Here is a 23,511-nt window from a genome sequence, read left to right as displayed (position 1 = left end):
CTAGGTGTGTCTGAGGGTGTACAATCAAGGTTTATGTACACTCTATGATATTCACACAATGAAACTGCCTGATACATTTCTCAGAATGCATACCTACTGTTAAATAACACATGACTGTACTTTTGTTAAACACTGTTAAACAACTGTTTAACAACACATGACTGTACTTTTGTTAAACAACACTGCTAAACTGTTTAACAACTTGTGATTGTACTTTTGGGGTTTTGGATTAAACAACTGAGTAGATGCTAGTATAAAAAAATCAAAAGTTCTGTACTGATCACATTAAATTTGAGATATTTAATTAAATACACAAGCCTAGAATTCCAGGGCTGGAAATAAGAGATATGAGTCAGTAATTTATGAATGATATTTAAATCCAGGGATTGGGTAAGGTCACCTACAGAGAGAATGTGTAATAATGAAAGAATAAAACCCAGGGTAAAACTATAGTAAAAAAGAAAAGTACTCTAACACTTGGAAGACATGCAGACAAGAAGCCACTAAAGGAAAGTAAAAAGGAACAGCCTAAGAGGGTTGGGGAATGAAAAAAGAAACATAACAATCAAGGGAAGAATGTGTTCTAGAAAGAAATGGACAACTTTGAGTTTAGAAAGAAGTAAAAAATAGGATAGTGGCTAGAAAAGGGTCTGAGACCAAGGGAAGTATTTTTTAAGACAGAAGATAGTAAAATATATTTGTGTGCTGAAAAAAAAAAGATCCAGCAAAGAAGGTGAAATTCATGATGTGGGAGAAGATGATAATGGCAGAAATGAAGAAGAAAACATTAAATGAATTGACCTTTGATTACAGCAAAGACATTCATTCATAGTAAGAGAAAGGAAAGCAGAATGAGTATGAGTACTAAGGCAAATGGTAGATGTGTTGATGGGAAATGAAGAATTTTTGTCTTATTGCTTCTATTTTCTCAAAAATGCTAGTAAAAGGCTACTTCAATCAACTAATTTTAGTGCTAAATACAGAGACAACTGTTTTCCATATTCTTAGATGTGTATTATACAGTTATTACTCACCATGTGTATCCAAATTTGGGAACATGTTAATTGTTCCAGTAACAAGATAAAGTATATTCAAAAGCATTTCCAAACATGGACACCAGCACCATTTTTTCCAACTACTTCAGTCTTTAGAATCAACAGTTAAGAAGGAGGCAGAGTAAGATGGCCAAATAGAATCCTCCAGCAATTGTCTCCTGCAGCAACATCAAATTGAACAACTATCCATGCAAGAAAAAGCCTTCATACAAACCAAAAAATCTAGTGAGTGATCACAGCAGCTGATTTCAATAGACTCACAAGGAAAGAGGCATTGAAGAGAGTAGGAAGAACAGTCTTGGATTGCCTATTACATCCCTACCCCAACCACAGGCAGCACAGCACAGAGAGAATCTGTGTGCATAGGGGAGGAAAGTGAAGTGAGTGTGACTTTGCATTGGAACTCAGTGTGGTCCTGTCACTGAGCAGAGCACAGTACTCTTGCAGGAATCAGGAGGACCAAAGAGACCTTGGAGTAAAGCAGGAGGATTTTATTGAGGGCACTCAGACCCAGTGGATTAACATCCTGAGACTGGGCCCAGAACAAAGACAGCTCTTGACCTTTATACACCCTTCAAAAAGGGAGTGAGCTAGCTTGAAGAAGGATTACAGTGGTGTGAAAGCAAGGATACAGAGGCAGAACAAAGGCAGTTAATCAAATTGTGACAGGTGCATAACTCTGAATTACACATGACCCTTGCTATTCAGCCCAGATGGCTGTTATCTAGGTTTTGCTCTAGTGTCTTGCACGGGCTTATTTCATAACCTTCACTATGGTGCCCAGGTGGCTGTAGCTCAGGCCTTCTCAGATGGCTCATGACCTTCATTGTACCACTTAGATAAAACAGAATACTTGAAGTTATTAGTTACACAGAACAGGAATCTATAAACTCATACCATAAGAGACAGAAAAATTTGTTTTTCTCCTCCCTATGTTGAGGGAGTGCTGGGAGAGTCTCCAGAGAAGATTCCTTTGTGTCCTAGCTTCACAGATAGTGTTCATCGAGGCTTTTCCTGGGTCTGGGCAGTGCCTGTTGCTGCTTCTGGGATAAGTCAGCCTAATACAGGAAAGCTTATTTCTTTTTCTTTTTCTTTCTTTAATTTCCTCCTCATTACCACGCAGAATTCTACCAGTGCCCATGGAAGGAGCATATAAAGCAGCCCTGGACCAGAGGGAGGTCCTCTGCTTCAGAAGGAGGAAACCAAGTCCCAGTCATCTTCACCACCAGCTAATTAAATGGCCTGAGGGCCCAAATAAATCTGAGTGGCAGTCAGGACACAGTGACTGCAGTCCTTGGGCAAGCCCTGGTGCTATTCTGGTGTCCACAGCAGTGGGCTTGGGGTGTGACCCAGTGTAACACCAATTGCAGCAGCCCACAAGAGTACTTGCATCACCACTCCCTCAACTCCAGGCAATGCAGCACATGGACACGTTCCTTCTCTTTGGAGGAAGGCAAGAGAAGAGTACAGAGGACTATGTCTTGCAAATTGGACACAAGCCCAGTCACAGGAAAATAAAGCACCAGGAAGATTCCTGAAGCCTATGATTCCAGGCCTTTGCTCCTTAGTTGATGTTTCTAGATCCATTCTGGGCCAGAAGAGAATCTGCTGACTTATAACCTGCTGACTAAAGTAGCCTCAGGCCTTGAATGAACATCAGTGACAGCCAAGCAGTAGTGGTCACAGGCCTTGGGCAAGCCTCAGTACTGTGATGGTCTGGAAGGCTCGAGGCTTCAGGTATGACTCAGCATGGTGCCAGCTGTGGCAGTCAAGGCAGAGCCCATATCACCTCTCCCCAAACTCTAGGCAACCCAGCATAGAGAAAGAATCCTTCTGCTTGGGGAAAAGAGAGGAAAGAGAGCAAAAGATTTTGTCTAGGAACCCAGAGAATTCTCCCTTATCTTCCTCAAGTCCACCAAGGCTGTGTTTCTAGGAGTCTGCAAGAGTCATAGAGTTCTTGGGCTTAGGGTTCCCAATAGTGCTAAAACAGCTTTAGTGAAAACAGGCTTAGGTAACAACACTCAGTCTCCTTTGGATTCCTAGAAAGCCCTCTCAAGAAGAACAGGTAAAAACAAGTCCATACTCTGAAGACTGGAATAAATATCTAACTCTTCAATGTCCAGACAATGATGAAGGTCCACAAGCATCAGAAACATCCAAGAAAACATGACCTCAGCAACTGAACTAAATAATGCACCAGTCAGCAATCTTGAAGTAACAGAGATATGTAACCTCTCCGACAAGAAATTTAAAACAGCTGTCTTGAGGAAACACAATGAACTTTAAGATAACACAGAGAATGAATCAGAATTATATCAGAGAAAAAAATTTTTTGAGACAGTCTCACTAGCCTAGGCTGGAGTGCAGTGGTGTAATCTCAGCTCAGTGCAACCTCTGCCTCTCCCAGATTCAAGCAATTCTCCTGCCTCAGCCTCCCAAGTAGCTGAGATTACAGGCACCTGCCACCATGCCTGGCTAATTTTTGTATTTTTAGTAGAAATGGGGTTTCACCATGTTGGCCAGGCTGGTGTTGAATTCCTGACCTCAAGTGATCCGCCCAACTCGGCCTCCCAAAGTGCTGAGATTACAAGTGTGAGCCACTGCGCCTGGCCTATATCAGAGAAATTTAATAAAGAGATTCAAATAATTTTATAAAAACAATCAATTCCTAGAGCTGAAAATACAATTGACAAACTGAAAAATGCATCAGTGTCTCAGTAGCAGAATTTATCAAGCAGAAGAATAAATTAGTTTGAAAACATGAAAATACAGAGGAGAAAAAAGAAAGAAGAATAAAAAGGATGAAGCATGCCTACAAGATCTAAAAAATAACTTCAAAAGGACAAATCTATAAGTCATTGGCCTTGAAGAAGATGTAAAGAAAGAGATCAGGATATAAAGTTTATTTAAAGAAATAATAACAGAGAACTTGCCTAGCATAGAGAAAGATAAGAATATCCAGGTACAAGACAGTCAAAATGACTAACAGATTTTATCTAAATAAGACTACTTCATGGCATATAATAATCACTCTTAAAGGCCAAGGACAAAGAAAAGATTCTAAAAGCAGCAAGACAAAAGAAGCAAATAACATATAAAGAAGCTCCATATGTCTGGCAGCACATTTCTCAGTGGAACCCTCACATGCCAGGAGGGAGGGGGATGACATATTCAGAGTGCTAACGGCAAAAAAAGCTTTCAACTTAGAATATTATATCCAGCAACATCATTCTTCAAACATTAAAAAAGAAATAAAAACTTTCCCAGGCAAACAAAAGCTAAAAAATGTCACCAACACCAGAACTATAAAGGGAATTCTTCAATTTAAAAGAAAAGGATTCTCAAGCAACAAGAAATCATCTGAAGGTATAAAAGTCACTGGTAAAAGTAAATATACAGACAAATACAGAAAATGCTAACACTGTAATTGTGGTGTGTAAATCACTTGTGTTAGGCATTCTTGTGTTGCTATAAAGAAATACTTGAGATGGGCTAATTTATAAAGACAAGAGATTTGACTGATGCATGATTCTGCCAGCATGGTACCAGCATCTGCTAGGCTTCCGTGGGGGCCTCAAGAGAGCTGTTACTGATGGCAGAAGGCAAAGGAGAAGCAGGCATCTCACATGGTGAGAACAGCAGCTTGCACGTTACCTGGCAAAAGCAGGAGCACGAGAGAGCAGGGAGGGTGGTGCCACATGCTTAAACAACCAGGTCTTGAGAGAATTCACTCACTATTGTGAGGACAGCACCAAGCCACAAGGGATCTGCCCCCATGACTCAAATACCTCCCACCAGGCCCCACCTCCAACACTGGGGATTACAATTCAGCGTGAGATTTGCTAGGGACGTATATTCAAACTATATCACCACTCATATCTTTATTATGAAGTCTGAAAGATACCTATCAAAAATAGTAACTACAATAAATTGTTAAGAGATAGACAATATAGAAAGATATAAATTGAAACCAAAAAAATCCCCAAAATGGGGGAAGGGGAATTGAATTTAAGTGTAAATTTTTTCTTTTTTCTTGGTTTTTCTTTTCTTTTCTTTGTAATCAGAGTTAAGTTGTCATCAGTTTAAAATCCACTGGTTATGTTTTCTTCAAGCCTCATAGTAACCACAAAGGAAAAACTTATAATGGACACACACACACACACAAAGCAAGAAGTTAAAATATACTACCAGAGAAGATCACTTGTACACAAAGGAAGACAGGAAGAAAGGAAAAAAAAAAAAAAAAAAAAAGAAGAAGACACTAACAAAACAACCAGAAAACAGAAAAACGAAATAGCCGTAGTTTGTCCTTTCCTAAAATAGCCAGAGTCCTTTCCTATCAATAATAACTCTGAATATAAATGGACTAAATTCTCCAAGTAAAAGAGAAACAGTGGTTGAATAGATTAAAAATAAGACCCAACTATATGCTGCCTACAAGAAACTCAGTTCACATATAAAGACTCATATAGACTGAAAATGAAGAGACGGAAAAAGATATTCCATGCAAATGGAAACCAAAAAAGAGTAGAGGTAGCTATACTTATATCAGATAAAAGAGATTTCAAGACAAAAAGTATAGAAAGAGACCAAAAAAGTAATCGTATAATGATAAAGATGTCAATTCAGCAGGAGAATTTAAGAATTGTAAGTATCTATACACCCAACACTGGAGTATCCAGATATAAAGTAAATACTATTAGAGCTAAAGAGAGAGATAGACTCTAACACAATAATAGCAGGGCACTTCAACACTCCACTATAAGCATTAGACAGATCATCCAGATAGAAAATCAACAAAGAAACATTAGACTTAATCTGTACTATAGACCAAATAGACCTAACAGACATTTACAGAACATTTCCACCAACAGCTACAGAATCAAGTTATATACTTATAACTCTTAAAGGAGTTAGATTCCCAAAATGCACTTTAAAAAATTATTTATTTATTTATTTATTTATTTATTTATTTATGTATTGAGACAGAGGCTTGCTCTGTAGCCCAGGCTGGAATGCAGTGACATGATTTCAGCTCACAGCAACCCTTCGCCTCGTAGGCTCAAGCAATTGTCCCACCTCAGCCTCCTGAGTAGCTGGGATTACAGGTGCCTGCCACCACACCCGGATAATTTTTGTATTTTTAGTAGCGACGGGGTTTCACCATGTTGTCCAGGCTGGTCTCAAACTCCTGACCTCAGGTGATCTGCCCACCTTGGCCTCCCAAAGTGCTGGAATTATAGGCATGAGCCACCACGCCCAGCTGCACTTTACAAATTAATAGGTCAGCTATCAAACTATCAATAAATATAAACATTAAAACAGGTTATATGTAGCCTGATTATCATGCATATTTATTGTTTTGTACCAGCATCTCCTCCTTCGCTTCTGGTAATAACCACTCCCCCATCCATGGCTGCTTTTGGAGAAATGTAATTCCATATATTTCTGATGTGATTAGTTGCAGAGGTGGATATGTAACCTAAATTGAGCAAATCAGAGTCCTTCTCTAGGATTTTTGATGGTGAAGTTGGGAAGGAAAAGTTATCTTTCTCCTTTCATCATAAGCTTTAAAATATAACTCAGCAAGTTAGCGGTCTTATCAACCAGAATATTATGAACCCTTGAGACTAAGGACAACACACAAGCAGAAATTAAAATAAGAGTCTAAAAGCAACAAGAAAGGAAGAGAGAGAGAAAGACACAAAGAAAAAGGGAGAAACAGAGAGACAGGAGTAGGGGGGGCAGAGAAACACAGAGACAAACTGCAAGACTGAGACAAAGACAGAGTTTCCTGATATTGTCTGAGTCATGATATTGTCTAAGTCCATTTAACCGAAAGGCCAGCCCTATCTCTTCTTTCCTGAGTACTGAATACTTAAACTAATAAATTCCCTTTATTCATTTAAGCAAGTTTAATATGGGTATCTGTCACTTGCAACCAAAAGAAAGGTGGATAATTACTCTGCCAAACATGAGTAAAAGTTATCTGGTACATAAACATTCTATCAGAGGTGAATAAATAGTGACATTTCCTCCCCCTGCATAAGTAAGCAAAAGCACAAAACATATCCAGACTTATTTCCATATACTCATCATTAACCAACCAGGTGACCATTCTAAAAAGTGACTCAAAATATTTGTGTGTGTATGGGTGAGGCAGAAGATAGGCATTATGTGAAAAGCTTGGTTGGTAGGTGTTATGGGTTAAATTGTGTCTCCCCCAACCCAAAAAAAAAGATATGTTGAAGTCTAACCCCTGTCCCTCAAAAGGTTCACCTTTTTGAAAATAGGGCCATTGCAAATAGAATTAGTTAACTTCAAATGAGGTCATACTGGACAAGAGTGTGCCTCAATCCAATACGACTGGTGTCCTTACAAGAACACATCCATATCTCTTCCTAGGTTCTCGTGGTTGCCTAGAAATCTTCAGTGTTCCTTGGCTTGCAGTTGCACAACTTGAATCTGTGCCTTCATAATCACATTATACTCTCCTTGCGTGTCTGTCTTTACATGGATGTCTTCTTGTAAGGACACCAATCATATTGGATTGAGGAACACTCTAGTCCAAATATCGTTACTAAATATAGGATGTCAAATTTAATTCAACATTAAATATGGGTTATATCCAACAAAGAGAATCATTTTTCTTTTTTTCTTCGAGACAAGGTCTTGCTCTGCTGTCCACGCTGGGGTGTGGTGACAGAATCACAGCTCGCTGCAACCTTGAACTCCTGAGTTCAAGAAATCCTCCCACTTCAGCCTCCTGAGTAGCTGGAACTACAGGCACATGCCACTGTGCCTGGCTCATTTTTTAATATTTACTAAAGACAAGGTCTCACTATGCTGCCCAGGCTGGTCTCAAACTACTGGGCTCAAGCAATCCTCCCCCGTCAGCCTCCAAATGTGCTGGGATTACAGGTACTGAAACCACCTTTGCAAATATTATAACTGAGGAAATTATGACAGTGAAAGAGATCAGACCTAACCAACTCCATCTTGCTTCTAGCCTTTAAGCTGACCTTGTTCATTCCTGCATGTAGGCTGAATTATCCTTGGGAAGGAATTTAGTTTATGGTTTTTTAGTGCCCAATGGGTTCACCTTGTTGCCCATTGCCTAGACAGAGTTGATTTACCAAGACAGAGCCGGCTGTGCAGGAGACTGGGGTTTTATTATTACTCAAATCAGCCTTCCTGAGCATTCAGGATCAGAGTTTTTAAAGATGATTTGGTGAGTAGGGGCTTAGGAAGCGGGGAGTGCTGACTGGTCACATTGGAGATGGAATCACAGTTGGGGTGAAGTGAGGTTTTCTTGCTGTCCTCTATTCCTGGGTGGGATCACAGAATTGGTTGAGCCAGATTACCGGACTAGGTTGTGTCAGCTGATCCATCTAGTGCAGGGTCTGCAAAATATCTCAACTACTGATCTTAGGTTTTACAATAGTGATGTTATCCCCAGGAGCCATTTGAAGACGTTCAGACCCTTGCAGCCTGAGGCTGCATGACCCCTAAACCATAATTTCTTTCTTTTCTTTTTTTTTTTTTTTTTTTTGAGATTGAGTCTCGCTCTGTTGCCCAGGCTGGAGTGCAGTGGTATGATATCTCCTCATTGTAACCTCCGCCTCCTGGGCTCCAGCATTTCTCCTGCCTCAGCCTCCTGAGGAGCTGGGATTACAGGCACTTGCCACCATGCCCGGCTAATTTTTCTTTTACTTTCTTTTCTTTTTTTTTTAGTAGAGACGGGGTTTCACCATGTAGGGCAGGTTGGTCTTGAACTCCTGACCTCAAGTGATCCGCCCGTTTTGGCCTCCCAAAGTGCTGGGATTACAGGCGTGAGCCACCACACCCAGTACCTAAACCATAATTTCTAATCTCATAGTGAACCTATTCATCCTACAAAGGCAGACTTATCCCCAGGCAAGAAGTAGATCTTTTTGGGAAAGGGCTATTATCAATATTGTTTCAGAGTCAAACCATAAACTAAATTCCTTCCCAAGGTTAGTTCTGCCTGTGCCCAAGAATGAACAAGGATAGCTTAAAGGTTAGAAGCAAGATGGAGTCAGTTTGGCCTGAGCTCTTTCACTGTCATAATTTCCTCAGTTTTAATTTTTGCAAAGGTGGTTTCAATTCGACTCTGAAACAAAATTAATAATAGCCCTTTTTCAAAAAGACCCCCTTCTTGCCTGGGGGCTAGTCTGCCTTTGCAGACTAACAAATTAGCTACAAAATCAGAAATTATGGTTTAGGGGTAACGCAGCCTGTGGCTGCAAGAGTCTGAACGTCTCCAAATGGCTCCTGCGGATGACATCACTACTGTAAAACCTAACCATTTCTGTGATCCCACCTAGAAACAGAAGACAGCAAGAAAACCTCACTTGAAACCCCCTATGATTCCATCTCCAACTTGACCAATCAGCACTCCCCACTTCCCAAGCCCCTACCCACCAAATCGTCTTTTAAAAACTCCAACCCCCAATGCTCAGGGAGACTGACTTGAGTAATAATAAAACTCTGGTCTCCCACACAGCCGGCTCTGTGTGAATTACTCTTTCTCCATGGCAATTCTCCTGTCTTGCTAAATCAGCTCTGTCTAGGCAGCAGGCAAGGTGAACCTGTTGGGCAGTTACAGGATGAGCCACCATGCCCAGCCGAGAATCATTTTTCTAAAACAGGTAGAGATTGGAAGATAAATAAACAGAATGAATAAAAGAGACATTATAACATTTCTAAACTAAGGCTAACATAAAATGAAAGGTAAATTAAAAACAAATAATTCAGGTCAGTGGTCTAGTTCTTGAAAAGCGTCACACTTACCCAGAGTTTTACATGCAAAAAGAGCCATGGCACTTTGCAATCTGTCCGGTCTTAGCGCCTGAACTACAAGAATCTTAAAATAAAATGCAGAATATTTTTAAAGAATAAAGTTGCTGCAACTACTTTAACTAAACGACAATTAATGTTAACTAATTAAACAAATGTTTACTAAATATGGGAACACTTATTGTTCCATATTATTTACTATGCTTTAAACTGTCACAATGGGTATATAGCAAGCATATATCAAAAATATTACTGAAATCCATTTAGTTCCTCCAGCCTATCATCAAAAGTAAACATAGGGTTAGCAATGTCTTCTGGATCTAATAAAAGGCTAAATGGCAGGTGAAAATCATGGTATGTAGAGGAGGCATTTCTGTTGACAGCAAACAGAGGCCCAGAAACCGGAAATCCTCCCTAAAATTTTCAAATCACTATTTTTACCTTTAAAAAAAAAATAGAAATAGCGTCTTGCCCTGTCACCCAGGCTGGAGTGCAGTGGTGCAATCACATCTCACTGCTGCCTCGAATCCTGAGCTCATGTGATCCTTCCACCTCAGCCTCCCAAGTAGCTGGGACTACTGATTCATGTATATCTATGATATTCCTATATGTTTAAGTTTTCAAATCAATTTTTTCTTAGTCATTTTCCTTTTTGTTTAAGCACTCTTGGGGAAATAGAATTCACTGTATATGGAGACACAAAGGGGTTAGATCCAGAGAAGAGATAAATGGAAAGGTCATTTCCTGGAGCATCGACTTCTGAAGAGCTCTCCCACTCCAAGCTTTTTGACTACCAAAAAAGTTTGAGTGGAACCTGCCAGTAGGTTTCATCATTCTATTTTAAAATAGAATGGGAAAAATCCCCTGTTACTCACTATTAGGTCTTTTCCTTAAAAATAACTCTGGGAAATGATTGTAAAACTTGTACAATTTGTACCTTAGTTTCTTTCTGACATACATTTTTCCTATTACAAAATCCCCCTGGGGTCTGAGGCAAAAGGAATAAAAAAAACCACAGTGAGAGAGAAACCAGACCCAGAAACTTTGGCGTGATTTAATTGTCAATAACGTGGCAAAAGCATCAAGCCCTTCCCCAAATACGCCATTAAAGGTAAAGTAACCTCTAAAAGCAAAGCTTTCCTTTAAATGGCTTCTGAATAATAAGAGAAACATTAAATACTTTTTTGCATTTAGATAACACTAAATTTTACCTGCTGAAATAAGGAAACTTTCTTTGCAAGGATAGATGGGAACTCTTGTTCACACACTGAATTATTATAATAAGTACGCCACAGAGCTGCATCTTCAAAGCAGAGGGTCTGATAAAGACTGGGGAGAGCAATCTAAAAAATAAAAATGGCCATATACAGTGAGCTATAAGCAAATATAAGCACATATATTTATTTTTAAAAAAACTAAAAGTGAGAACCAATTATTAGTTGATGTTTATTACTCATTTTCTACTTTGTGTTGCCTTGTCTAATTATTTCTAGGTTGGCAACACTATGGTAAACTCACTTAATATTAAAGCCAGAATTAAAATACACTTCCAAAGTAGTACTAAATCAGTACTCATGAGTTAAATCTTTTCTCTATGTAAAAACATTTGTACCTAGCTATGTCCACCTTGTGAAGAGAACAAATGCTGTCATGAAGATCAAGTACAAATTTTAAGGATTGCCATGTTAAATATGTCAAATTTCATATTAATATCGACAAAGACTCTCTTTGTCAAAACTTTGGTCAGGCTCCTCTGAGCTCTCTTTGACTAAGCCTCAATCATGGGCTTTGTGTCCTGCCTTGTAAGTATCCTATTTTAATAAGAATTTTGCTAAGTAACTTTACCAAGAATCCCTACCTTTAATATCCAATCAAATTCCTCCTCTCAGCCGGGTGCGGTGGCTCACACCTGTAATCCCAGCACTTTGGGAGGCCGAGGTGGGCGGATCACCTGAGGTCAGGAGTTTGACACCAGCCTGGCCAACATGGTGAAACCCTATCTCTACTAAAGATACAAAAAAAATTCGTCAGGCTGGTGGTGGGCGCCTGTAATTACAGCTACTCAGGAGGCTGAGGCAGAAGAATCACTTGAACTCGGGAGGCAGAAGTTACAGTGAGCTGAGATCACGCCACTGCACTCCAGCTTGGGTAACACAGCAAGACTCTGTCTCAAAAAAAAAAAAAAAAAAAAAGAAAGAAAAATTCCTCCTCTCCCACCCTTGTTATCTGTTGGTATCTGATCATCTTGATCTGCCTTCACCAGCTAAATCAGTTTAGCCAGAATCCCCACTTGCCACTGACATTTCCACTTAATAGTTTTCTATTCACTGACCCCAAGCACTAATCCTTACCCTGCTTCTTGGGTACAAATTCCCACCTGTCCATGCTATATTCAGAATTGAGCCCAGTACTATACTGACATCTCTTTTCCCCTATGACAATAAAACTTATCTTCACAGTTTTAAATTCTTTCGAGCTCTGTTTTTCTAAAACAGTATCAAATCCAAAAACAAAGAATGTTTTTCTAAACCCTATTTGTTTATGCCTCTATTTGTAAATGCCTCTATTTGTCTCTAAATGTTCTAACCCTCTTTGCTACCTCACAAATTTCTATTCCACATTCAATATTCACTTTAAACAATATCATCTTTCAGAAGCTTTCCCAAACACATTAATTCCCTCTACCTCAAACAGTGTTCTCTTTTCCGAAATTTTTCAAGAGTGGGGTGTAAGATCAGAAATGTAAATCTGTAAAGGTGAAGAATTTTCATTGAAAATAAATGAGAAATTTAGAAGATCTATATCTTCAGTATAGAACTTCATATACTATGAACATAAACCAAGTATATAAAAATGCTTTATCCAAACATCTATATTCATATAAAAATAATCCATTATATTGCCCAAATTTCATTATGTAACTTAACTAAAATTAAATAGCAGAAAATTAATTACATTTCAATTTAATTACTTTTTAATAAATGATCTAAGCCTATAAAGTAACACTTGATGGTGGTCTGTTAACTTTATTGACATTTAGTATACAAGGCCTCATCATTGCTAATTTAGGTGTGCTACACATTATATTATCATCACGTATTTGGCTACCTTGTATACTGTCAACCATTATGACAAGGTAATTATTTGATATGCTCTCTACAATGTAAGTTTGTTCATGGCAGAGTCTCTTAATATTACAAAATATACACCTGTCATTCCACTGGTATAAACAAAAAAACCAGAGCTTGTCAGTAGTTAAAGCATTAAAAACGGATTTTTTTCAGGACTATTACAATAGAGGAAGCAATAGGGGAAAAGAGACTTCAGTACAGAGAAGGGCTCAATTTTGAATATAGCATGGGCAAGTGCAAATTTATAGCCAAGGAGCAAAGTGAGGTCAGTGGATGGAAAATTACTAAGAGGAAATATCAGGGGTACAGGGATTTCTGGCTAAACCAACCTAATGGGATTCTTGCTGAAGACAGGCCAAAGTCATTAGAATCACCTGGGGAATGGTGGGGAATGAGGAATCTGATTAGATATCAAGGGTAATCAGATATGGAAGATTAAGAAATTCTCACTAAACCAACTTTGCATGGTTCCTGTTAAAAGTAGCTTTTACAAGGAAGTGCACAGGTGGGCCTAGAAGAAGGTTCAAGAGCCTGACTAAAGTTTGGTCAAGTAAAGACTGTCATTAGCATTATGCCAACTGGTAGTAAGCACCAAATAAATGATTAATGAAAAAAAAATGGAGGATATATAGCAGAATTTCCCCCCCCCTTTTGTTTTTCATTTCTTTTACTCAACCAATGTTTATGAAATGAAGGCAGTAAAGAGTAGTCGTGAAGAGCCCAGACTATGCAGCAAGAAACATAGTTTTAAATCCTGGCTCTACTTCCTAAGTGACCATAAACAAGTTACTATATCTCTCTGTGCCTTAATTTCCTCATCTGTGACACAAGGAAAATTACAATAGCTACCTCATGACGTTATTGAAAATATTTAGTGAGATAATACATTTTAAAATTCTGTATAATAATTTTATACATTGTATAAAATTGAACATAGTAAGCCTTGAACATAGTAAGCCATCAGTAAATGCTAGCTATTCTTACTGTTTTTATCAGGTGCTGTTATAATGATATAACAGTTGTGAAGAAAAGCAGGGGAAGAAAGGGAAGGATGGAAACATATATGCATAGACTTGTCTTTCATTCCCCACAAAAACAACATTTTAGCCTGAGTAGTTGAACACAGAATTGTTGAGAGTTAAGCTTCTAAACTGCTTTTTCTTCCCCCATGTCACCATTCTCATAGCCTAACTTACCATGGTGGCTGGGGTGGGAAGGGAGAGAAAGAAAATACTGTACTTGGAAGGCATGCTATTTCATAAATGAAAGGTTTAATAATTACTGGTTAAAGGACTAATCACAATAATTCTTTGGTAACTTTTTACTGGGAGAACTTACATCCTATTAAAAATATTAACACTGATTACGAATAAGGAGCACAAAGTATCAACAGAAACAATGCAAATACAGAAGAAATTAAAACACGTCCCATAGTAGAAAAGGAATACCTTTAATGTTGCCACGGCCCAGCTTCGTTCCTGATCTATCCAAGACGGAAGCTGATCACGTATTTTTTGTTGAGAGTCCTTTAATAAAAGCAATTATTTTCCTTAGTATACTTGGTAAAATTCAGAGTTTACAAAATAGCAATTGATTAGCTATTTTATTATTTTGAAAAAAATTCATTCTATGCATTATTTCTTTATATTTTTATGTATTTTACAAGTCACCATGGTAAAATTCTTTGTAATATAAGGGACTGAGAACCATTTAGGAAAATGTTGCAATCATTTTTTCATTGTGCTTAATCTTTCATGAAACTTCAAAACAACTCAAATGTCATGAGGAACTGTCATAAAAGTTACATTTTTTAAAATCATATCTTACATTTCAGACATGATCTAGGTTCTGTGTTATATTTCGGGTATACTGCTAGAAGACTATTATTCATTATGTATTCAAACAGGAAATTACTAGAAAAAAAGCTAAATTTGAATGAAGTTATTAAAAGTTCTAAAATGTCATTTTTAAACTCCAATTATATAAGAAAAATTTTCAAGTTATAAGATTTGATTTTCTTAAAGATTATAAAATTATCCTTGGAATAAAATACATATACTGAGAAAAAGAAACTGCATTAATTCATTAGTATTACATATTATTCTCAGAATATATGTCTTTAAAGTAAACAAATATACTTGTCTATTTTATAGGAAATACTTGAGGCCAGAATATATTCTTCTAATAAAATTATAACTTCAACAATAATTTAGAACACCTCTGAAGCAAATTATACCTCATGAACAAAAAGCCAGAAATATTTTCCTTAAGAGCAAAATAGATTTTGTTATTTTAACTTACAGCTTTCCGTAACATGTCTCCAACAACCACACCTGTAAACGTATCCCATTCCTATTGAATAAAAACATAGGAACACAAAAATATAAAAATGATAACCAGTTAACAAAATTGTCTAACTTTCCCTATAAGATGGCTTAAAATGCACTTTTCTAAGCAGATACTCATTTCCATCTTACCACTTCTTCTAGTACATTAACATTATCAAGAATGAATTAATGTGACAACATAAAATATTAATATGAAATCTACTAAGAATAATTTTATTAAAACAAAACAATTAACTCCATTATATATATGAGTCTCAATGTCTAAAAATTTAAATGTCATGTTCACTTAACATTTGTCACTACCTGTTAATTGTTTTTCCACAGGCTATTTGTTGCCAATAAGTAAGCAGTAAGGTGCACCCAAAAATTTAAAAATGGTATCTGGTAGGAAATATTGAGAAAAGTGATTCCATTACGCATTTTTTTCTCACTGATTGGGAGAAGATGCCATTAATCCTTTTTTTTTTTTTTGCCATAGAATTAAGATTAATCAAGTGTTGCAGAATCTAGTGCCAAGAAAATCTATGCCTTCCCCATGGCATCCCTGAGTTAGACAATAATAGGTACTATATTGTGTGACTACTGTCACACACAGGCCAGTAAATAAGCAAAATATATGAAAATTTGAGAGCAATGTGGAAAAACTACCAAAGCAACATATTTTCTGCCTTTGCTCATCCTGGCCACACGCTCTTCCTATTAGAATTATGCAGCCACAAATAAGTAAAATATGAATGATTACTACTACATTATGTGAGTCAGAGAAAAGTGTTCTCCTTTCCCAATGACAATTTGTTTATACTTTAGGAGAGAAAAATAAGGAATATATATATTTCATGGAACATACTGATCATAGTGAAAAACATTAGATAAGAGGAGGAAAAGACATCAAAGTTAACAGCAGGAATAAACGGGACCAAATTAATAAATTCAGCAGAAACTATACAAGTTAGCCAGTGCATGTGGAGTCAGAGAAAAACAAAGGGAGAACATATGGAGAACTGTAAATGGTCTGCATTATTTTAACTATTATATTCAAATGAAGGGAAACAGAAAATAGTTAAAATTTGACCAAGTAGAGTAAAGTAAGTCAAAGTTGCACTGTCCATATACCATCCCTTGACACTCTGGCTACCGGAATCTCACTTTATGACAACAGCATCATAATGAGAAAAACTACTTGCAAATAACTTTTTTTAAAATTGTAAGCAGACAAGAAATGGACTTGTTAGCTCCAGCTCAAGGGAGGTCCTTTTAAAGTTTGAGATGGGGTTACATGGCAGACTAGAAATGAGATCATAAACAAGGAAGACAAATTATACATAAAAAGATTAACATAAACCTGTAGGTTCAGGAAAACTTCTGAGAACTGCCCATCCTCATGCCTCACCTGCTGCCTCTTGACAGTTCAGTGGAAGCAATAAATAATGTAGTTCTGTACCAATATTGTCTCACTTTTTCTATTTATGAGCTCTACTACCTAGGCCAGGAAAATAAGAAGGCTGACTCTTCTGTTGCCCTAAGTAAGTGAACTTGGGTTCAGAAAAATGTAGGCAGCTTGGTAGATTTCTTTCCCTGCCTTACCATCACTCTGGAATGTTAGGCTCATCCACAGGGAAGTAGAACTAGAAATCACCATTTTATACTACATTTCTAACTTAGTAAAAGATTAATAGGTTGATATATAATTTCTAGCCTAAATAACTTCTAATCTAAACATAAATCCACCCATTAACAAATTTCTATGTTACTGTAAAATTTCTCTCCTTTAATTTGACTTACATTTTCTTGAAAAAGTTCAGGATGCATGCCTCGAACAAAATGCAAAGCGAACATCAACTGATCAGCCTGCAAAGAATAACAGATATTATCTTGCCTTTTAAAAATTTGTGTCTTTGGAAAAGCATAGTCGTTAAAATTTGGCACACAAAAATCTCTATTCTGTCTTCATACGACGTACTTTTATCAGTGTAAGAAATCACTATTCAGATTGCTTTCTACATCTTAGAAACACTTCAAGTTAGGGTGGGGTCAGAGTAAGTGATCAAATTTTTAGAGAAAGCACTAACAATTATGCAGTGGGCCCATGTCATTAAAAAACAAAACAAAACTAACTTAGCCAGGTGAAACATTAATACAACTGTGAAATTTGATTAGTCATTATCCACCAAATCCACTCCATGCATTAGCAATCTTCAGTTTGTCACTGTGTAGGTTTAAACGTATGGGTGACTACATGCAATTATGACAACTATTTTCTCCTTACTAGATAGATTAATTTCCTAAATCAAACAGGAAACTCTAGTGAACTCTTCATTTTCCACACAAGAAGAAAAGTTATACCAAATAAGCCCAAACAACAAATAATTCCTTCAATGTGTTATCACTTAGAAAGTTAAAACATGAGTAACTAACTGAGGTTAGATAACACAGAAAAAACTATCAGATAACCCAATATTTCACAGGTAAAACACAAGCAGAACCAAAAACAGGCTGTCAATAAATAGGTATCAAAAAGACACCAAATCACATAGAAGGAGAGTTATCAAAGGAGAAGGTCATATCTACTTTATCAGAAAACTAGAACACAGATTATGCTCAAAAATTTCTCAGTAAAGGAAGGACAGAAAAAAAGAAGGGAAGATAGAAAAATAAGGTAGAAATTAAGATTTTCAGACTTTCAGGAGCAATCTAAAAGACAAAATAAAAAGAAAGAAGGAAGAAACAAAGTCAAAGAATGTAGGAAGTGAATTCAATAATATGCCGCATACATTCTACTAAGTGCTGCCGGTAGTCTTAGGAGGATCATACTCTTTGACTTCAAGTCTTTGAAATTAAATAATATATTTACAAAGAATTGAAAACTAATTTTTCCATAAATAAGAATTGTTCCAATTTTTGAGAACATATTAAATTAAATAAGAGCCACAAGTTTATATAGGGCATACAAAATCGAGTAAATAAAATTATGTCTTTATTAAAATATAATAAAACATCTTTCTGGTAAAACAATACTGTGTCAGACATACAGTATGAAAATGGAGAAGATATAATTGTAACATGATGTATCAAAAACACCACTCTTAAATACAAGGTACCTATGCAAAATAAGATTTGATGTTTTAATCTTTTAAATATTGTGGAAATAAACCAACTTGTTTCCATTTATGGGAAGAATGTTTTTAATCCACACAGTATACTAACTCTACTCTCCATGAGACTGGGTAGGCCTTGTTCTCCACTGCAACCCTATTACCTACAATAGGCAGGTGGATAACAAGTATTTCTTGCAAGAACAGTCTCATTATATGGGCATTAAGAACCCACACAGAGCCGGGCATGGTGGCTCATGCCTGTAACCCCAGCAATTTGGGAGGCCAAGACAGGTGGATCACCTGAGGTCAGGAGTTCGAGAGCAGCCTGGCCAACATGGTGAAAATCTGTCTCTACTAAAAATACAAAAATTAGCTGGGTGTGGTGGCATGCACCTATAGTTCCAGCTACTCGGGAGGCCGAGGCAGGAGAATCACTTCAACTCTGGAGGCGGAGGTTGCAGTGAGCCAAGATCTCACCATTGCACACTCCAGCCTCGGCAACAAGAGTGAAACTCCGTGTCAAAAAAAAAGAAAAAAAGAACCCACACAGGTCCAGAATCAAGAAACTGTATACAAATTCCATCCTTCCTATTTTACTAGCCAGGTGACCTTAGCCAGAAACAAATTACATCATCTCTCTTGACTTCAGTTTCCTTCTCTGTAACAGGGGGACAATAATATTAAATACTATCTACCTCACTGCATTATTTTAATAATTAGATTAGATAATGTATCTGAAGCACTTATCATGGTACCTAGCACATGCTAAACGCCCAATAAACATTAGTTATTATCATTTCATTAGTACTAATAATGAATAAAACAGATCCTACATTTTATTTAATCATTATTAATCTTTTTGTCAATGGAACACAATACCAACTTGCAGGAAATTAAGATAGAAAATCAGCAATTGGTGTCTCAGTTCTAGCAAAATGGAAGATGAAAGACTAATTTTCAAAACTTTCCAGCTACAAATACCTAAAATCTTCGATAAAAGGTCCTCAAGCATCAGAAAAAAAGAGGGAATTGAAAACCAGAGCGGCATTAAAACCAGCTATGGCTGCCTTAGAGGAAAACAGTCATGGTAACCTAGGGCACAACCCACCAGAGGCAACATAAGGAGAAATATTAACAATGAGATTTATTTCTTTCTAAAACTTGGGCCCTTAAAGAATTACATTACCAGTAAAAATATGAACCAGAAAAAAGTGCTCATGCTCACAAGAACCAACAAATATATTTTGCAAATTTTCTAAAAATAAGCTTGTATCATTTGCGTTTTTAAAAAAACCCAGTAAATGTTTGTTAACAAAAAGAAGCCATCTATTAAGCACAAACCTTCCTACCAAGTTTTAACAGATAATTTATATAGCTTTTCCCATACTGTAATACTTTACATCTAGTAGTATATGTATGTGTAATTATAAACCTACAGATTGGGATAAATATGAGATTAAGTCACAATTTATACAAAACATACATACAACGAAAAGACCTTCTTGCAAATACTACAAGCAAGTTATTTCCTTGCCTACAAGAAAATCACACCTACATACGTAAAATTTATTTTATAAAAGTATATATTGGGGATGTGCGTGTGTGTGTGTGTGTGTGTGTGTGTGTGTGTGTGTGTAGTACTCAATAACTATTTCTTGACTAAGTGAATTAACAAAAACAAACATGTGACCATGTAAAAAAAAGTTCCACATCATATGTCATCAGAAAAAGGCAAATTAAAATAAGTCACTACTATACACCTATGAGAAAGGCCAAAATCCAAAACACTGATGGCACCAAATAATGGTAAGGATGTTGCGCAACAGAAACCCTCACTAATTGCTGGCAGTAATGCAAAAGGGTACAGCCACTTTGGAAGGCAGGTTAGCGGTTTCTTACAAAACAAGACATATTCTTACCATATGATCCAGCAATTGTCTTCCTTGGTATTTACCTAAACGTGTTGAAATATTATGTCTACACAAAAACCTGCATATGCATGTTTACAGCTGCTTTATTCATAATTGTCAAAACTTGGAAGCAACCAAGATTTTCTTCAGCAGGTGCCGAATGGATAAACTGTGGTCCTCCAGATAATGGAATTTTAATCAACATTAAAAAGAAATGAGATATTATGCCATGAAAAAAACATGAAAGAACCTTAAACGCACAATAGTAAGTGAAAGAAGACAATCTACAAAGGCTACATACTGACATACTGTATGATTCCAATTATATGACAAATATAATTAGAATATAATTTCGAACAGGCAAAACTATAGGCAGTAAAAGGATCAGCGTTTGCCAGGGGTTAAGTGAGCAGGAATGATAAGGCAGAGAATATGTTAAGAGCAGTGAAACTACTCTGTGAGATACTAGAATGGTGAACACATGTCATTTAAATTTCTCAAAATCCATATAAGGTACAATACCAAGAGTGAACTTTAATGTAAACTATGAACTTCAGGTGATTAGGATGTGTCAATGTAGGCTGAACAGTTTTAACAAGTGTACCACTCTGGTGCAGGATTTTGATAGTGAAGAAGGCTGTATAGTATGTGGAGGCATGGAATGTATGGGAAATCTCTATACTTTCTGCTTAATTTTGCCATGAACCTAAAACTACTCTAAAAAATAAACCCTACTTTAAAAAAATGCATTCACAACTATAATATAGCCAATGAATATTACATAGATGAATTTTATTTTATTTATTTGTTTATTTTTGAGACGGAGTCTCTCACTGTCGCCCAGGCTGGAGTGCAGTGGCGCAATCTCAGCTCACTGCAACCTCCACCTCCCAGGTTCAAGTGATTCTCCTGCCTCAGCCTCCCCAGTAGTTGGGATTATAGGTGCCCACCACCACACCTGGCTAATTTTTGTATTTTTAGTAGAGACGGGGTTTTGCCATGTTGGCCAGGTTGGTCTCCAACTCCTGACCTCAGGTCATCTGCCTGCCTCAGTCTCCCAAAGTGCTGGGATTACAGGCATGAGCCACCACGCCCAGCCTACATAAATAAATTTTAAAACCCTCAAAACATAACAGATCTAAGCAATTGGCCATTGTTCAAGTGTGGCTGAAAAACCCCCAAAAACAGTTACAACCAACTAATATGTACATGAAACAACTACCGTGAGAATTAAAATACTGTAAAAAGCAAGGCATGTCTTTTGGGGAGATGTGTAGGGTAGCATTCTTAGGTATTAGGTTAAAATTCAGATTTGTAGTTAAATAATGATGAGCTGGAGAAGCTACTAAGATGAATATTTTATAAATTAATGAATCTTTAAAATGATTATAATAACATATATAGTTTAAGGTAAAGAAATATATAATTACCGATAAAGATAAATAAGACAATAAATGTATTAATTCAAAACCTTTATCATTTAATGATATAGTTCAATACTTATAATTTAATGATATAGCAAATTCTTTTCACTTGTTTTGATGTTTGTTTTTACAGACACGGTCTCACTCTGTTGCCCAGGCTGGAGTGCAGTAGGGTGATCATAGCTCACTACAGCCTCAGACTCCTGGACTCAAGTGATCCTTCCACCTTGACCATGCAAAGTGCTGGGATTACATGTATGAGTCACCATGCCTGGCCTAGGTAATTCTTTATGACAGATATATATATCTGTGACACACACAGATATATATATGTACATATATATATATATACACACACACACAAATGTACACACAGTACTACTACATTTTTTTTAGCCATTTCTTCACTTGTACTGAAGAAGAATAATGTAGTCTCTAGGTTCAAGGAACAGAATTAAAGCCTCTGTCAGTCCATGATCCTCAGATTATCCACTGGAGTCAGTAAACTAATTGCTAATTATTACTGAGCCCAAAACTCTAAAATGTTGTCAAAAAATAGGCACATAATATGTGGACAATAAGTGGGTAATGGTGGTTACCCTTCTCCCGTTATCTGGTTACAGAAGATATCCTGACCTTAAGAAGGAGCATATAATTACGGTGTTGCTCAATCACATTGTAGCACTCCATAGACATTGATACAAGGGTTGCCACGTGACCTAAGACAGGCCAACCAGGATCTTCTTCCTTAATTTTCTAAGCTGAAAATGGCAAAGAAAGCTCTTTTGGCCCTATATCTGGTTGCCTACCTGTACCAATAAATCCCTTCAGCCATAAGTATTTGACAATAACATTATAAAGCAGAACAATAATGATTCAAGAATAAAACTAAAAACACAATTTACAGAAAAAGAGAAAAAGAACATGAGCACAAGTGCATGGTTGCATTATTTCCAGTTAAACTGAATTGAAATTAAGAATAAATAAATTAAGGGGCTGGGTGCCATGGCTTACACCTGCAATCCCAACATCCTGGGAGGTAGAGGCGAGCAGATGACTTGAGCTCACGAGTTCAAAACCAGCCTGGGAAAAATGGTGAAATCCCGTCTCTACAAAAAGTACAAAAAGTAGCCACCCATGGTGGTGTGTGCCTGTAGTCCCAGTATTTGGGAGGCTGAGGTGGGAGGATGGCTTGAGCTCAGGAGGCAGAGGTTGCAGTGAGCCGAGATCGCACTACTGCACTCCAGCCTGGGCAATAGAGCAAGACTCTATCAAAAAAAGAAAGAAGAAAGGAAAAGAGAAGAGAAGAGAAGAGGAAAAGAAAAGAAAAGAAAAGAAAAGGGGAGGGGAGGGGAGGGGAGGGGAGGGAAGGGAAGGGAGAAAAAATGAATAAATTAAGGCTTTCTGAATAGTTATTTTTTTAAAAAACTGTCAAAATCCAAACGAGCAAATATTTTGGTATCTTTAAAATCCTTCATCTATTTTTGCTTTATCAGATGAAGAAATTTGGTCACTTTAATTCAACGACAATTTATTTCAATATACTTGAGTTTTGTTAAAAAATATTTTAATATCAAGGGGATATATAACAAGCAAAATCTCAAGTGAATAGCTCTCTAAATGAATAGCTAATGAAGAAAAATTAATAAATGACAGTAGGCCATCAGATGGTTTAAGTCAACCATACCTCCCATACCATTAAATCCCATACACTCTAGTAAATAATCA

The 23,511-nt window shown here is 37.0% G+C and overlaps 1 protein-coding gene across 6 annotated transcripts in view; it reads right to left on the bottom strand.

Moving 5' to 3' along the window:
- DYNC2H1 (dynein cytoplasmic 2 heavy chain 1) overlaps positions 1–23,511 on the bottom strand; it is a 359,810-nt gene that overhangs the window by 179,676 nt on the left and 156,623 nt on the right. For all 6 annotated transcript variants that reach the window (XM_054438209.2, XM_063672124.1, XM_063672125.1 and 3 more), the window contains 5 exons: positions 17,137–17,202; positions 15,308–15,358; positions 14,455–14,532; positions 11,087–11,218; positions 9,870–9,942 (listed from right to left, as the gene is read on the bottom strand). In XM_054438209.2, the coding sequence (XP_054294184.2) occupies positions 9,870–9,942; positions 11,087–11,218; positions 14,455–14,532; positions 15,308–15,358; positions 17,137–17,202 (400 nt within the window). The remainder of the gene's footprint in view (positions 1–9,869; positions 9,943–11,086; positions 11,219–14,454; positions 14,533–15,307; positions 15,359–17,136; positions 17,203–23,511) is intronic.

The sequence above is a fragment of the Pongo pygmaeus genome, chromosome 9 (genome assembly GCF_028885625.2).
Source record: "Pongo pygmaeus isolate AG05252 chromosome 9, NHGRI_mPonPyg2-v2.0_pri, whole genome shotgun sequence".
NCBI classification, from domain to species: Eukaryota; Metazoa; Chordata; class Mammalia; order Primates; family Hominidae; genus Pongo; species Pongo pygmaeus.
The sequence above is the reverse complement of the archived record's forward strand: the minus strand, read 5'-3'. Positions and strand labels throughout refer to the sequence as shown.